This window comes from Molossus molossus, unplaced genomic scaffold (genome assembly GCF_014108415.1).
Source record: "Molossus molossus isolate mMolMol1 unplaced genomic scaffold, mMolMol1.p scaffold_m16_p_9, whole genome shotgun sequence".
Classification (NCBI taxonomy): domain Eukaryota; kingdom Metazoa; phylum Chordata; class Mammalia; order Chiroptera; family Molossidae; genus Molossus; species Molossus molossus.
Genome location: NW_023425403.1, coordinates 33,180,361 through 33,199,104, shown reverse-complemented (window position 1 = coordinate 33,199,104; position 18,744 = coordinate 33,180,361). Strand labels below are relative to the sequence as shown.

General features: G+C 36.2%; 1 protein-coding gene across 1 annotated transcript in view; it reads right to left on the bottom strand.

Moving 5' to 3' along the window:
- NDFIP2 (Nedd4 family interacting protein 2) overlaps window positions 1-18,744 on the bottom strand; it is a 59,576-nt gene that overhangs the window by 9,561 nt on the left and 31,271 nt on the right. The window contains exons 3-5 of the mRNA XM_036249835.1: window positions 15,915-16,048; window positions 12,572-12,665; window positions 1,048-1,172 (exon numbers count right to left, since the gene is read on the bottom strand). Of these exons, the coding sequence (XP_036105728.1) occupies window positions 1,048-1,172; window positions 12,572-12,665; window positions 15,915-16,048 (353 nt within the window). The remainder of the gene's footprint in view (window positions 1-1,047; window positions 1,173-12,571; window positions 12,666-15,914; window positions 16,049-18,744) is intronic.

The window sequence follows — 18,744 nt, the reverse complement described above, 5'->3', positions numbered from 1 at the left end:
TGAACCAGGACCTCTCAGTCCATGGGACAATCGATGCTCAATACACTGAGCCACACCGGCTGGGCAAAAAAAAATTTTAATAAGAAAAAAAAGAGAACAAGCTAGATTTTAACCCACATACAAATTGAAGGACACTAAGCAAGCTATTAGAATCTTTTATTCTTAGTTTTATCATTAATAAAATGGTTAGATTGTCACCAACATCACTAACAGGATGAAAGGATTTAGTGTTTGTAACAAATTATGCTTGGAACATAATAAAGTACTCAATAAATGGCAGCTATTATTATTTCTAAATTTTATTTTTTAATTATAGTTTACATTCATTATTTTGTATTAGTTTCAGATGTACAGCATAGTAGACAGTCATATACTTTGCAAAGTGATACCAAAGATTTTTTAAATATTTGCCTTATATCATTTCTCAATGTATACTAAAGGTATAATATTAACCTTAGCTCACAAAAATCCTGAAAGGCAGCTATTATCAGCTTATTATGAAGAAACTAATGCTCAAAAGAATTTGAAAACTTAGTTAGAATACTGACATAATAAAGATGAGATCCACACAACTTTTTCTTTCAAAGCTCTTTCCATATACAGTAGTCTCCCCTTATCATCAGAGGATATGTCCCAAGACCCCCAGTGGGTGCCTGAAACTGTGGACAGTACTGAATCCTACCTATACTATGTTTTTTCATATACATACAAACCCATAATAAAGTTTAATTTATAAATTAGGCACAACGAAAGATTAACAATAAAACATAACTATAACAATATGTTATATTAAAAGTTAAGTGAATGTGCTCTTGCACGCTCTCTCTCTCTCTTTCTCTCCCCTCCCCACCCCCTCAAAAGATCTGAAATTTCCCATTTAATATTTTTGGACCGTGACTGACCACAGAACACAAAGTCTAGAAGTTAAGTACAAGTCTCAAAATAACTGAATTCATATGCATAAAATGAATATTTATGAAACACACAGGAAATTTCATGTATTTTAATTTAAAAAATAAAAGTGACAGAGGTTATCAAGACACTCACCCTGACAATAAGGATCCATTTGATCAATGAAAGGCCAAATCCACAGATGGCACCATACCTTCCAGCTATGGTATTGGTGATACAGAAGGACAGACAAAATCCAAGCCAGTTGAAAATAAATGCCACTAAAAGCAAGAGAAACAGTGCTTTTAAAAAAACATACTCTGGAAACAAATGAACAGAGACTGATAATAATACTTCATTGCTCAATAGGAATAGTAATTCCCTTTCTTTTTTAACTCTACCAATTTAGCCTTCTTTATAGACTGTAGTTTACTTTTTACAAATATAAGTTATTTACTAGACATTAACAAGTGAGTAAAGCTTGGTTTCTTGTCAGTTTGATCAATAGGAATTAATTCTTTAAAGCACATCACCAATGGCTGAAACATTTTTATATCAGATAAAAACCAGGTCACAATGTAGCTTCCATGAGATTCCACCCAAAAAGCCCAGCCTAAGCAATCAGTCAACCAATTAGTCAATATTAAAAATGAGCCACATAAATTATAAAAGAAGGTGCCCAGAACAGATATTGTTCTCTGTCTCTTCCTCCTCTCCAACCAAACCTGTCTTACCCCTCCCCAGGAATCCCACCACCACCACCTCTAGTCTCTTCAGGGAAGGCTGGATCTCACACTTAGCCCCCAAAAGTGGGTTGGGTCCAAAGCAGTCTGGGGGAAAAAAAATCACAGGAGGCGGAAACTCCTTTCCAATGATTTTTTTTTTTTTTAAATAGCACTTCTTAAAAACATTCCTTGGTTCTTTTTTTTTTTTTTTTATCATCTCATCCAAGGACATTTTTCTATTTTTTGTTCAGATAGAGTGGGAGGGAGAGAGAGAGAAACATCGACGTGAAAGGGACACATCGAGTGGCTGCCACCCGCACGAACAACCAGGGCCGGGGACAAACTGCAACCGAGGTACACGCTCCTAGCAGGAACTAAACCCTCTCTGGACCGCAGGCCGACGCTCTAACTGCTGAGCCAAACTGGCCAGGGCAAAAACATTCCTTGGTTCTTAAAAAACACAGCAAGGGGAGGGAAGATAGAATACAGGTTAAGTAATTAACTGTGGCTCCAAATTGATCACTGATGATGCTGGATGATGGATACATGTAGATTTATTATACTATTGCCTACTTTTACAAAAAAGGAAAAGAAGAAACGGACTCTCCCTCTTTCTCTGGAAGTTTTGACATAATACCTGGAACTGCTGCTAGAATCCTGCTATCAGCCTGAGGATTAAACCCTCACCCTGACTGGGGGAGAGTAAAGAAAAGCAAAGGAAAGCAGAGCCACAACATTGGTACTTTCTGGGCCTTCAGACTGCTCATCCATGGCCTTGTCTTGTGAGACAATCTCCTAACCGTTTAAAACAGCTGAAAAATGGTTTTCTATTACTTACAGCCAAAACCATTCTTACACAGCAGAGTGCCCTCTTGTACCCAAGATGTCAACATTATCAAAATAATAACAGTAATAATAATAAAACTTCTAAAGAGCAATTAGAGCCTAGGTTTGATTCTGTTAGTACCCACCCTCTAACCCTACCTATCTCCAATTAACACAAAGTAAATTACCTAGAGAAATTCTGATTTTTCAGAATTCTGAAGACAAAGAGGAAGCACATTAGGATAAGTTTAAATGAATTAGCTATTTCTTTGAAACAATTTCCCTACTCTTGCAATTTCTTCCTACCTAATGCTTATGAAAAGTCTCAGCTTTCGTGATCACTGATGGAAGCTGTACTGTACAGTTCAACAGAGTAAGTTTTGAAATAAGAGACCCTTTTTGAGTGGCAGTGGACTCACTCACTGAATATGTGACCTTGGACTCACTGCTGACTTCTATGAGTCACAGTTCTTTGATCTGCAAGTACCTACTTCATAAGGTTGATAAGAGGATTAAGTGAGATAATGAATATAAAGAGCTCAGCACTGTACAGAACCTGGCACATGGTAATTGCTGAAGTGTTAGTTATCAGTACCACCCATACAAAATGATCTCTTGACTGTACAGAGCAGGTCCTATCCTTTCTGTAGAAAAAATTTTCAGGAGGCACTATTGGAAATAAAGCATGTTTAATGTTCTGTTCCTTCTTTTAAACCTAGATATCAATCAGTATTTTGCTATCCTCCATATCTATGCTATCCAGTGTCACTAGCTACATCGCTTCTTCCTTGTGCCTCAGGAACTCATCCTCCTCTATTAAAGAGGTTATTTAAATTTATATTAACTAAAACTAAATAAAATTTAGTTCCTCCATTGCACCAGCCACATTTCAAGTGCTCAAGAGTCACGTGTGGCCCTGGCTGGGTGACTCAGATGGTTGGAGCACACTGGGATAAAGGAAGAAGGTGCAAGGCTGGTGGCAGTTTGTCCTCTGCCCCAGACCTCAACTGCCTGCCCTGAGGCCTGAGGAGAGATACAGCTCAGCCTGTCACTAACACAAATGTGGCATACCAGTTGGGAATCTCTGCTGTTACTCATCGATGTAAATTCTTTATTATAAGTAGATAAAAAAAATTACTCTTTGATTGGCTAAGTATTTTGTGTTTTCCTCTATAGCTAACATAAATATCAGCCAAATAGATATACAGCAGTTAGGTCTAATAGAATATTCTATGACGTGTGGCGGGTTCAATTCCCAGTCAGGAAATATACACAGGCTGCCGATCTGATCGCCCAGTTGGGGCATGTGATCGATGTTTCTTTCTCCCCTGCTCTTCCTCTCTCTAAAATCAATACAATACGGTAAAAATTTAAAAAGGAACGAAAAAAAGTGGCAAATAAAAAAAAGTCACATGTGGCTTGTAGCTATCATATTATCAGACAGCGGAGATATAGAATCTTTCCAACATCATAGAATATTCTATCAGACATAACTGCTCTATATCTATTTGGCTGATATTTATGTTAGCTATAGAGGAAAACACAAAATACTTAGCCAATCAAAGAGTAATTTTTTTTTATTTACTTATAATTAAAAATTTACATCGACGAGTAACAGCAGAGATTCCCAACTGGTATGCCACATTTGTGTTAGTGACAGGCTGAGCTGTATCTCTCCTCAGGCCTCAGGGCAGGCAGTTGAGGTCTGGGGCAGAGGACAAACTGCCACCAGCCCTGAGCACCTTCTTCCTTTATCCCAGTGTGCGGTAAACATGTCATCATTTTGTAAGCACGCCATGTTGTTATAACATAGGAAGCACTGATGGAGAAAATCCAAAATAGCAAAACACTCCAAAAGCTTATTTTTCCTTTGAGTATGTACTCAAACAATGTCCAATAAATTTCTTCACATCAGACTTACCAGTATCTATTATACATATTGTACCCACATTAGGAATAAAATCCAAAAGAACAAAAAAGTATTTACTGAGCCATCATGTTTTCATTTTGCTCTCTGCCAGTGGTATGAATTCCTACAAACTGTGCTCAGGTGCAGTAACTTGTTATGGACTGAGCGGTGCCCCTTCAGAGTTCATAGACAGAAGCCCTTAAGCCCCAATGTGACTGTATTTAGAGACAGAGGCTTCAGGGGGGTAATTAAGATTAAATGAGGTTATAAAGGTAGAGCCCTAATCTGATAGGAGTGGTGTCCATAAAGGAAGAGGAAAGAGACATTAGAGTGCTCTCTCTCTACATGTAGAGGATAGGCCATGTGACAACACATCAAGAAGACAGCCATCTCCAAGCCAGAAACCAAATTTTCTGGACCCTGATCTTGAACTTCTACCCTCCAAACTCACAAGAGAAAATTAATTTCTATTTGTATGCCACCCCATTTGTGATATTTTGTTATGGAAGATCAAATAGACACATACTGTAACCATCTTTAATTGGGTTAAGCACTAGGAAAACAGTGAAGTTGGTGACCACTTAAGCATAAATAGATTCACTTTTTATGCCCTTGAGCCTATACGACAGAAAGTAAAGTAGAATAGGTCTTTAAGGGCAGAATCCTTTCTGGATTCAATTCTGGATCCCCTATGACATGTCAGAGTTGGCAAAAAGGTATTGGGCACCTATTCCCCATATAGCAAGGCCCAAAATGAAGCCCAAAGAAGCAACAAGCTTACATACCCTATATTCCTAGGGTAAGATTTGGGGAAGCAAGCAGCAGGAAGCAAGGCAATACACTCAGGAAAGGGGGTAAAGAAGGCTTACTGATGCTCTGATTATATTTCTCCACAAGCGCCTTCGGTGTGCCCTTCTTCGTAAGAAAGCAAATCAGGCAGGTCCGAACAGGTTAATGACATTTGAAAGAAGGCTGCCAATCATTTTAAGTCATATTACTTATGAACACTAAAAGGTGAATTCACAGGTAAGAATGAGGAAGGAGAACATTACCACCACCTTGCCTTAATAGAATTCTATAATTTATGACATTTCATATATTTTCATTCATTTATTCCTCACATTAGCTTTTTAAGAAAGGTAAAGTCGGCCCGGCCAGTGTGGCTCAGTGGCTTAAGCACAGTCCCATGTGAGGTCCCCGTTCGATTACCGGGCAGGGCACATGCCTGGGTTGCAGGCTCAATCCCCTGTAGTGGGCATTTGGGAGGCAGCCAATCGATGTTTCTCTCTCACACAGATGCTTCTATGTCTCTCTCCCTCCTCTCTCTCTAAAAAAATCAATAAAAACATATTAAAAAAAAAAAAAGAAGGGTACGGTCACATTAATTTCATCATACTAGCTATGAAGCTTCTAAGTTTTTTACTCACTATATCCAATTTCTTTTTACCATCTATACCTCTCACCTACCCAAAAAGGTTAGCGGGACAACCTAGAATGTAATATTGTATGCTATGGTTTATCCATTAAGTGGAAAGACTATACTTTTAATTTTTCAATAACTATAAGATATTAGTTAAAAAGGGAAAAACAGTCACTTTATAGTAAAGAGAGCTGACAGACATCACCTTAATCTGATGAGAGTAAATATCATCAATAGTAAGATATATCTAGATCATTCCCTTCTGATATGATACATTACGAAGGGCTCATCATTTCTGTGGTATTTTTGCAAAGAGAGAGAGAAAACAACTAACTGGTATTCTTTTTATTTATTTTATCTTTATTGTTGAAAGTATTAAGATATCTCCCATGTTCCCCCATTGACCCCTTCCTCCCCAATCCCACTCCCTTCCTGCTTTCCCCAAACTAACTGGTCATGTTCAAAACAGTCATAAGAAACAAGAGAAAGATTAAGAAACTGTTCCAAATTAAAGCAGACTAGGAAGCATGGCAACTAAAAACAATGTGTGATCCTGGATTAGATTCTGAATCAGGAAAAGGGCATTAGTGAAATAGTTGGCAATATTTCAGTAAGATAATGTAAACCAGTTAGTATTTCATTAATGTTAATTTCCGAATGTCGATTATTGGACTGAAGTTTTGTACAATGTTAAACTTGGAAAAGCTGGATAAAAGTTATATGGGAATTGTACTTTTTTGCAACTTTTTCCTAATTAAAAAAAAAATTTAAATATTTTTTCTTTCTTGATTTTAGAGAGAGAGGAAGGGAGAGGGACAGAAACAGCAATGAGTGAGATCAACTGGCCACCCTGACTGGGAATCGAACCAGGGACCTCTTGGTGCATGGGTCAACGTTCAACCAATGAGCCACAATGGCCGGGCTAAAAAAATTTTTAATATGTTCTTATTGATTTTTTAGAGAGGGGGGGGAAGGAGAGAGAGAGAAATATCGATGTGAGAGAGAAACATCGATCGGCTGCCTCCTGCACACCCCCTAATGGGGATTGAGCCTGCAACCCAGGCTTGTGCCCTGACTGGGAATCAAACTGGAACCTCTCAGTCCATGGAATGACACTCAATCCACTGAGCAACACCAGCCTGGCAACTTTTTCCTAATTTTTAAAGTATTTAAAAATAAAAAATTTAAATTAAAAAAAATTTGAACTTGCTTTGAAAATAAATGAAAATTATAATTATAAATATGCATATACTACAAATATTGAGACGTTACTACTAAATTTTTCAGCAGAGAAAAACTTTCATCACATATATATGCACCAGGTTTCTAAGACAGTAAGTAAGTTCTTGAAGAATAATCCATTTTACTATACTTAATTCTGAACTACAGAGGGATAAATTTCTGTCTTATCCTTAGGCTCTTTGTCCAAACTATCAGCCATTTAGAGACATGATGCTAGCAACGTATTAAGACACTGTTTTTTAGCCCTGGTCAGTATGGCTCAGTTGGTTGGGTGTTGGTTCAATTCTTGGTCAGGGCATATGCCTGGGTTGTGTGCTCCACCCCCAGTAGGGGGCATGTAAGAGGCAGCAGATCAATGTTTCTCACTGATGTTTCTCCCTCTCATTTCCTCTCTCTAAAAATCAGTAAAAAATAATTTTTTTAAAGAAGACACTGTTTTAAGATATTTCCACTAAATTATAGAGTTAAATTAAAAATTCTTTTTCTTGTAAATATAACAAATTCAATAAAATTTAATACTTCATAACTATTATGAGTTTTTAAGCTATAGTTACAATTCTTAAATGTTCGTTAACTGGATTCACTTACAATGTGTAATGCCATCTGAATGCTTATAAAAAAAAACACAGCTTTATATGCAGAGAACAGATCATCAATGTACTGTTTTTCATAGGGGTGGTGTTCAGACAACCCCTTTAATAACTAACTTTTATGACTTGTTTGTGGTAGGTGCTCAAAAGAATTTACTAAGTAAAGATGTTCAACATAATTAATTGTTAGGGAAATGCAAATTAAAACCACAATGACTTATCACACATCTATTGGAATGTCTTTTTTTTTTTAATGTCAACACTAAATGCTGAGGAGGATGAAGAGCAAGAGGAGTTCTCATCCACTGTTGATGGAAATATATAATGGTACAGCCACTATGGAAAACAGTTTGGTAATTTCTTACAAGTCAGAATTCACATTTCAAAACACTCTTAATTTAAAAGTACAATTAACTTAATTTTTCTTTAATTATGTGTTTCTCAAGTCTAAAATGGAAATGAGGCAGGTGAATGATTACCACTGTAGCTTGCTGATGTGAAGATTCACACATGACACAAAAGGCTCAACCTTACAAGAAAAAATTTCTAGATAGAGCCCAATACGTTTTTAAGTAAATGTGTTCAGGGTCATTCCCATACACTGTCAATTATCCAGTAAACAAAATCTCAATTTCTAGTTCTTAAATGATAACTGATTTCCTTTTTTTCCTCCATTCTCTTAGAAAATCTGTTAAATATAAGATCAGAAATAGGCAATTAGGCCTGTAGAAGGCATTTTTCAGTGGCACTTCAAGGGATTATGCAAAGCTAAAACATTATCGGGAATACATACATTTCGTTTTTTACATTTTCAGAACATAAACATAGCAATTATCTTACCATATTAGGTGTAAACTTTTATTTTAGGGTTTTATGTGGTAAGAGAAAGAAATGTAGACATTGAAAACAGATAGCAAAAATTAAACCAACAAAAGGTTTTGACTGAAATGTTGTAATTGATATTCACTGTAGTTTTATTTGGACAACTTATATAACCTGAAATGCTTAAGTTATAAACCACATTAAAGAAAATCTATTTCTGAACCTTAGACAATAGAACAATCTAGACAATAACTACTAGATAGTTGAAGGAGCAAGAAAATACAAGTTGCAATTTGTAGAACAGCCACTAGATGGCAGTGAACACACATAAATCTATGCTCATTAAAGCATATAAGCTCAAGCTCTGGCCTACAACCACCAGAAAAAAATATATAATGAAATAAAGATAAATAACTTATAATTTTACTCCTATAATATTGGTGCGATATTTGTATACTATGAAATAGTGTAAAAATATAAAATGTAGAAACATAATTTAGTAAAACTTTAATATAAGTCATATAATTTATAATATATATTAACTATAAATACTTACATTTACATTAATTAATATTCCACCACTGGCCAAAAATAAAGTCAATCAAGTGTCTAGGTTACACATTGCATTTACACACTGTTGCATTAGTAAAATGTTTTCAAATCTAAAAAAGTAAAAACTAAAAAGGTAAGTAGGGTTTTGGGAACTACAGAAATGGAGAAATAACTAAGCTCTGAGTCATAATTAGATAGTGTCAAATAACATCTTTATTCCTAACAAACAGGTATTTATACTACACGTAGTACAATAAATTTAAATTCTTTTCTAATTAAGGAATCAATGTTTATGTGACTCTTGTAATCAAAATATGTGGAAAGTGTGCTATCAATATAAAGGGTTATCAGCTCAACTAAAACTAAGACAAAAAGGTTTACTAGACTAACAATAAACAGTAGTTATTTGTAGCCAAAGTGTTCACTCATTTTCTTTGCATAATATCTAACATTATATTTAACTAGACATGGTTAACTAAACCATGAGATTTAAATATTGTATTACATTAGTTGGTGCCAACCTGAATATAATTTAGTAAATCTGAAGAGAAAAATATAACTGCCTGCCCATTCACCCACCCATTTCTGAGTGATTATTCACTTCTGTTCTTCACAAGATGAAATAAAAGAAAGGAAGCAAGAACCCTGGCCTGTGTGACTCAGATGGTTGGGTGTCATCTCATGCACCAGAAGGTTGTCAGTTCAATTCCCAGTCAGGACACATGCCCAGGTTGTGGACTCAGTCCCCAGTAGGGGGTGTGCAGGAGGCAGCAGGCTGATGTTTCACTCTCACATCGATGTTTGTCTCTCTCTCTAAAAATCAATTTTTAAAAAGTCTTTCAAAAAAAAATTGGAGTAAGAGGTCAGTGATTTTTCCAGACTCAAAAGTAACTCAAATCAAAAAGTATGTATCTTCTATTTTTAAAGTTGAATGTGGAACCTTAAGTAAACTATTTGTCGGTTTTATTATCAAAATAAATCATAAATTAAAATGAATTAAATTAGCATTCTATCAAAAAAGGTATGAAAACTTGATCATTTAACTAAGCTGAGGGCAGAAATTAACCATATCATACAGGCTACATGAATATTAGGTTTCTAAAACTAATTTTAGCAATTTAAACAGTTTATTGAGTTTCATAATCTTATTTACTGTTTACAAGGAGCCAATTAGTAACTGAAATAAAAAAGACTATAACACAGTCTTCCCTCAAGTATCTTAAATCTACTTATAAGTCAAATATTAAACTAAGAATTTTGCAAGATGTTATAAAATGTAACTTAGGTTTCTGGGCTTCTAATTACTCAACCATTTTCAAATAACCCTTACATTTTCATTCTTTTGTGTCTCAAATACATTGTTCTACCTGCCTGAATACTTCTTTTTCCAACCTCTCTTCTGGTTTAAAGACACTCAAGTGGAAGTCATTTGCCTCAAAAGCAGAATTTACAGTTTCACTCTACATGCTCCTCCGATATTGAATGGAGATGCAGCAATTCCCATACAAAAATATATTTAGTTTAAACATGCTTATGTATCTCTATACAGTCAGCAACTAGTATGATGGCTACAATAAATAGTTACAGTCATCCCTCGCCACTTCGCTCTTCAACTTTCACAGCTTCACTCTATTGCAGTTTTTTCAAATATATTCATTAAAAAGTTGATTGAGACAGTGAAAATGATACAGTGTGCGCTCAGCTGTCTGAGTCAATTATACACACCTGTATTACAATTAAAATTAAAATTACTGTTCGTATGGATTGTAGGCCTATATATTTGAGCACCCCCGCAAATTCTTCAACACGAGGTGCAACCGCTTGGCCACTCCTTATGTGGGGGCAGTCAGTTTTTTCAAAAAAAAATCAGGTGTAGTGAAACCAAGCCAATCAGACTGTGCTGTTCACTGATTGGCTATCCTATCCTCTTCCTAGTCTGGCCACTGATTGGCTCAGCCTCATGCAAGTTCGTTTCTCTCATACTCGCTTCTACATCACTATGCATCAGAAGCATCTTTGCTCTTGTGTTTGCGATTTCTGACAACTTTTATCTAAACCCCACGATGGCTCCTAAACGTGCTGCTTCTTCTAAGCCTTCTGACAATGAAACTAAGCACTGGAGGAAGATGCTTACCATCCAGGAGAAGGTGAAACTCTTGGATGTGATCAAAGACGGCAAGAAAATCGTGAAGGTTGCCATTACAATTTGAATGAGTCTACCATTCACTCCACCAGTAAAGATGAAAAGAACATCTGTGCAATGGCTACTGTCTCTTTCAACAAGGAAGCAAAGCGCGTCGTGACGAGTCGTAATAAGTTCATAGTGAAAATGGAGTCTGCCCTAGCCATTTGGATCAGCGACAGCCACAAGAAAAACATTCTATTGGATTCACTGGTCATCCGGGAGAAGGTGAGGCAGCTCTATAAGCACTTTATGTGGATTTCACAGAGACCAAGGTTTGGTTCGAGAAGTTCCAAAAGAGGTATCATCTGAAGAGTGTCGCTCTCCAGAGAGAAGCTGCATCTGCTGACCATTCTACAGCAGAGGACTACGTGAACAAAGATCCTTGAGGAGGGCGAGTATCATCCAGAACATGTGGATTAGCTGCTGGAGACACATTCAGATCCCTTAACTGACGAGGATCTGGTGGAGATGACTAAGTCTGCGAGTGAGGAGGAACAGCAGCCAGGGGTTCCTGGGGGTCAGGAGGAGGAAGTTGGCCTTACACTTGAGAGTCTCTTGCAAGTCGTGAGAACTATTAAGGTAGTACAGGACATGATTGGTGAATGGGACCCACAAATGATGCGTGCACTGACAGAACCCTACAAAAGCCTCCTCACGCATATGAAAAAACAGTGCCAGCAACTGCCTATCATGTTCTTCAGGCGCGCACCCAGACACCCACTGCCTACTCCTAGTGCCCCTTCAGAGGAAGATGACGACGCACCTGCTGAAAATACTGCACCACCTGAAGACTCTCCTACTGAGGTGGTGCCTTCAGAGGAGCAGTAACCTTGCTCTTCTTTGCTGTGCAATACATCTCTTCATCTTCATCACTTCACTATCAAACAAGTTGCACTATTTTCATAGGTTAGTGGAACTATGTTTGTGTGTGTAATTAAATGTACAATAATAATAATATATCTGTAACCTCTAATATGTCTTATTTTTTCTTATTTTGTCTAATATATTGGGTAATATGAGTGTAATGGTGACTATAGGGTGTTATTTTATGTCTACAGGGCTCTAATAATGTTAAAAACATATTTAGAAAGTTGTAAACAGGTTTTCTATGCTCTGTGAAAATACTCGACTTATAAATAAAGAATCCTATTTCGCAGAAATTCATTTATCGCAGTAGAGTCGGGAGCTGATTAACCGCGATAAACGAGGACCGACTGTATCTTATAAATTCTAGGATTTGTACTATATAACTTATGATCACAATTAGCTAGTATCAGAAACAAGTTACATTTTAAACAAGGCAGATACATGCTAACAATATTTGCCTTTCTTCACTGCCTGTTATTTTTAAAACACACAGCCAGTATGTAAAAAAAAAAAAAAATAGTTTGGAAAGAAAATATCACTTACTGAAAAACGCCAGCATGAAAATCCCATCATTACCCACTCTGAGCTGGTCTGCATCACTAAAATCATCTCTTGGTGAACACTCTTCCTCCTGAATCTATAAAACAAGAGACATCAGAATAGCTCACTAAAGTAATTACAACTTTATTACCTTGAATATAAAGGTAAGAATTTAAATAAAATCTAATATCCTCAATTTGTTACACAGACAAAATAAGATAATGAATACAATGTCTAGCAAGTGTTAATTTTTCACGGGCACCCTTGAAAAGAGTAACTTCAAAGGTAAACACAAAAAAGATAAAAGTTGAATACACTGAATTAATAAAAATTGTATTTAAAAAGATCAATGTAATGCTGCATTAGTGTCAAATGGAAAACAGGAACTTTCATAATTAATAGTGGCAATATTTATCAAAAACAAAAATGAACACACCCTGTTTGACCCAGCAACTCCAGCTCTTCAAATACTTTGTACAGATATACACTTATACTTCCACTTACAAAAAGCAAAGATTAGATATAACATAAATGCCCATCAATAGTGAAGTATTATCAGAGATAATTCTCCATGAGTCTCTCATGTTTCTGCATATTTTCTAGGTAAAGGCACTGGCTGCCTTTTTTCTGTACTATCTGTTCAAGGATGTGTATATCATGGACTGCTCTGAAAAAGAGTGTCTCTATCAGAGCAAAGGTGTGGGCATGCTTATTTACCATTAGAAAAATACTGTGTTCCTTAAATTCAGGGTTCCACACTGTGTGGAGGCATCACGTGGCCATCTTTGAGGAGCCCTGGGGGAACTAAGGCTCAGGAAACTGGTGTGAGAAAATGCTAATACTCTGACTAAAACTATTGATGTGAATAATAAAGTTTTTGTCTCTAACCCCACCGGTCTCCTGTCTTCTGCCTACATTCACAAAATTGACAAGCTAATCAAGTAGTTTGCCAACTATGGTAAAGTCTCAGATCATTCACAATGCTTGACAGACCAATAAAATAAGTTATTGAATATCTGATGAAATTAAAAAAGTAACATAAAAAATTTTAAATAAGAATAAATGTTAATATTCTCATGACAATCTCCAAAGTATATTAAATGACTATCACTTGTATAGTACAATGCCTTTTGTGTACAAAAATATACCAAGAGCCCTGGCCAGTTTAGCTCAGCAGTTAGAGCGTAGGCCCACAGACCGGAGAGTCGCAGGTTCGGTTCCCGCTAAGGGCACGTACCTCGGTTGCAGTTTGTCCCTGCCCGGTTGGGGTTGTGTGGGTGGCAACCACTCAATGTGTCTCTGTCACATTGATGTTTCTCTCTCTCTCTCTTCCTCCTCTCTCCCTCCTGCTCTATCTGAAGATAAATGCAAAAATGTCCTCGGGTGAGAATACAAAAAAAACCCAGATAAACCAAGATATTAATGTATTTGCTTGTAAATGTGGAGAACTTCTCTGAAAGTATATAAAAAATATGTTATCACTGATTGTCTCTAATATTCAACAAATATTGATGAAATAGCCATTCTACACAAGACAGCTTCCTGGTATCTGGGACACATGAATGTACATAAAACAAAGATGCTTGCCTTTCAGAAACCTATATTCCAGTAAAGGGTATCAGACAATAAAAAAAAGACACAACAAATAAGTTATTTCTACAATTATTAAGAGGTGCAAATGCTCTACAAAAAAGGGGGAAAAGATGGTTTAGGAATACTCGAGGTTACGGGTTACAGTATTAAATACGGTAGTCAAGAGATGACACTTAAGCAAAGACTTAAAGAAGGAAGAGTTAGCTATGTAGACATGTCATAGAGAAGTGTTCAGACAAAGAAATAAGCAGTGCCCATGGGGACCTTATACACGAGGTTCTAAGATAGGATCATACTTGGCATGCTAGAGAAATAGCAAGGAGGCTAGCATGGTTCGACTACAGAGAATAAGAGAAATGGGAAGAAATGAAGTTAGGTAGTCCACTGAAAGACTTTATACTTTAATGAGCAAACTGGGGGGAGGGAGGGTGTCTTACAGAGTTTTGAACAAATGAGTGGCATGATCTGAGATGCATATACATCATCTCCATGTTACATATACATAACCTCACTTGGGTGTTAATGTTTCAATTTTGTGTTCATACAGAGAGGATCTGACAAGCTAAGTGAACTGCCCAAGATCACACAGTTAGGTCAAGAGAATCTACCTGCTGGGCTCTAATACTGGCAAGAGGAGAATGCTGTACAAAGAAACATCTCTCTTTCTCCCTCTCTCTCTCTCTCAGCCTCTTACCTAATTCTAGCTTTCCTGGGTGAAGTTATTTTTTTCTATTGTTTTCCTGAACAAAATGGGATGAATTCAAGAATCTGAAATAACATTTCAAAGTCTGAAAAAGGAAAAAAGGCAACAAACCCTAGTCCTGCTTGCAGCCAAACTAAAATGTAAATGATGTCTGCCTTTACCTGGCTGTGTAAGATCATACATATATTATCATCGATTCTCCATTACTGAGACAGCCACTTCTTTTACCAAAACAAGAAATAACATTTATGTACATCACTGAGCATCTCTAGTATCTCTAGTATAAATAACATTTATGTATATCATTGAGTATCTCTAGTACTAAGATAGGGAAGACGAGGGAGAAAGGCAGGTAGAATCCTTGACCAGCATTCAAAATTCTAGGGTGGCATATGTTTAAAAGGACAAAATAAAAGAGAACAGAGGAAAAAAAAGGGGAATTGACAAACATAATGTGAAGGCCTTGTTAGTTATTTCTCCGGGCTTTTTATCCTACCTTGAGTTCATTCATAGTCTGATTATGCTAATCATCATAATCATAGACTGATTATGCTAATATACAAAACATGAATAGAAAAAAATAGAATTTATGATTATAGTGCTGGACCATGGACTATAAACTATGTAAGGAGAGAAATAAGAACAGCGACAGTGAAGAGGTTGATGGACTTGCAGTCTAAGTGAAAGAGAAGAACAACTAAGGTGAGTCAGAAGGATAGGAGGTTAAGAGCAGCACATGAGATGCCTAAAATCAAGCATAAGAACTGATAATTGTATTGCTAAAGATAACATCTAGGAGGACCACAAGCTAAAATGGGATAAAGGGGAGATCAAAAGAAACAGAAATAAAAATGAGGTCAAGGTATGAAGGTGAATTTAACTAGGCGAGGATCAATTTCACTAAAAATGATGACACATAAATAGTAGTAAAACACTAAAAACATCTACAGGCAAAAACACTCAAATACAAGAACTAGTATTTTTGATATTACTAAATGTACATATCAATTAATAAAAATAATATTCTCAAAGGAAATAACATGTCCTTACTCTCTGAGATGTCTCTGCGGCTGCGGCTGCCATCGCAGCTGCTTTCGCCTTCTCGGCTTCATCATATGAAGGGAGGGAGGTGGCAACACTGTAGGGAGGCGGCACAGGATAAAACTCACTGTAAACTTCTGTATCTGAAGAAAAGGAATTTAAAAAGAATAACCATTAAAAGGAACTACTTGATATAATTTTTATAGCCAAAAAATAATTTAAAAATTTACAATAGGAAGGTCACTAAAGACTATTACTCTATTGTAACCCTAAGCTATAAAACATAGAAATTACTACTATAATCACAAATATTATTTTATTCCTATATTTTTATAAAGAGAAAGTACTGATAAGTATTATTTAAACACTGATACACAAAACAAGAACCTTAAGAGTAAGATTTTGAAAAGGAGTACAAGAGAGGTAAGCAACAGTGCTATCTATACTCAAAGATTTAATTTACTTGCCCATAATTTGTACCATAACACTTACAGTACTATGTGGCTTACCACTTGTATATACAATGACCTTGACGATTCTAAGGTTAAAAAGCTAAGTGATATGCCAGTATCAGACAACCAATGGGGTGGCAAAACCCTGAGATTTCCTAACTCCAAATACTCTGCTCATATTAGAGGTTAATTTTTCTACACGTCAGTTTTAGCAATTTTCCTAATTTCAAAAGAAAACTCAGTATTTCGTTTTGATAAAAGATTGATGTTTAACTTTTTTTTTTTTAATTTTTTTCTTTTGATTTTTAGAGACAGAGACAGAAACATCCATGAGAGAGAACATCGACTGGCCGCCTCCTGCATGCCCCCCTGGGGATTGGGCCCAGAACCTGGGCACGTGCCCTGACTGGGAATCGAACCACTGACCTCTCAGTGCATACATATCAACAACTAAATCATAATAAACAAGCAGAACAGACTCATAGATACAGAGGACATCTTGACAGTTGCCAGATGGGAGGTGGGTTAGGGGGATGGGTGAAAAACACAAAGGAATTAAGTACAAATTAGTAGTTATAGTGTAGTCTTGGGGGTATAAAGTCAGCATAGGGAATACAGTGAATAATATTCTAATAATTATATGGTGTCAGATGGGTATGAGATTTTTCAGGATGATAACTTAATAAGTTTCATAATGTCCAATCACTGAGGTGTACATGTGAAACTAATATAATATTGTATGTCAACAGTAACTGAAAATTTTTTTAAAGATTTAAAAAAAAAGAAAAGATAGGCACAGTCTACAAATAATACATACCACAATGTTTGATATCACTTCTGTATTTTCCTCTTTTATAACTACAGCATTTACATTTTCTACATTGGCTTATAACATTCTCTATCTTTACCAGAATTTCTTGCATTTCTAACATGAAAACACATTTTACTTTAGCAAACTTTTCTTATTGTGTTTTATGTATATAGGCTTTAAAATAAGGGTTTTGTTTTTTTTTTTAATTTTTTTTTTTTTATCCTCACCCGAGGATACTTTTCCATTTTTTGTTCAGGTAGATTGGGAGGGAGAGAGAGGAACAGAGAGAGAGAGAAACATCCATGTGAAAGGAACACATCGAGTGGCTGCCACCCGCACAACCGACCAGGGCCGGGGACAAACTGCAACCGAGGTACGCGCCCTTAGCAGGAACCGAACCCGGGTCTCTCAGGACCGCAGGCCGACGCTCTAACCGCTGAGCCAAACCGGCCAGGGCAATAAGGGGTTTTTTTTTTAATGCTATCTAAAAGAGCTAAAAATCTGAACTTCAGATTTTTAATCTGATGAAAGGAAGTGATAGTACCAATAAAATACTTGAATGCTATCTACCAAAAGGCACACGATTCATAATTCTTAGAAGAGACTTATTATTAGGATATAAAAACACAATAGAGTCAAGTAAACAGATTTGTTTAGTTCTAAAGACTAGAGTAGAATCAAAATTTAAGTGAAAATAAAAGTTATAAATTTTAAGGCAATAATATTTAAATAATTTTAAAAACTAGAACAATGACACATTATCCAAGGATATTAGATCTTTTATAATAACAACAGATATAACCGGGGCCAGGTAGCTCAGTTGGTTAGTGTAGTCCTTGATACAAGGTTGTGGGTTCAGTCCCTGGTCAGGGCACAAACAAAAATCAACCAATGAATGCATAAATAAGTGGAATAACAAATCAAAATTTTTTTTCTCTCTCGCAAATAATTTTTTTTTTTTTTAAATTAACAGATATGTAAGTTTTCATAAAGTATTAACATCCAGTGCCTGATCGGTGTGGCTCACTGGTTGAGTATTGACCCAATCATCAAGAGATCGTCAGTTCAATTCCTGATCAGGGCTCATGCCCAGGTTGTGGGCCTGATCCCCAGTGGGGGGGCATGCAGGAGGCAGTTGATCGATGTTCTCTCTCTTCAATGTTTCTATCTCTCTCCCTCTCCCTTCCTCTCACTCTAAAATCAATAAAGAAAAAATATAAAAGAAAAAGAACAAAATAAAATTTTAACATCCAAGATAGAAAAAATATTCCCACCAGTAATAGATGAAAGTTGAGAAGAAGCATTAAATTGCTACAGCTTTAATTTCACTTGTTAATTTTACTTAGTTTTCCTCTATCTTTTAAGGCAATGGTTCTCAACCAGAGGATTTAAAATCTAAGGAACTCCAGCCCCAGGTCCTCTGCTTAGAATGTATCTCAAGCAAATCACTTAAACACCATAAAGTCCCATTTTCTAAGCAATAAAACTAACCCAGAAAGGCTATTAGTTACTATTATGGAATGAAACAAAAGAGTCAAGAGGACTCTGTACACTATGAAGCATTATACAAATGTCA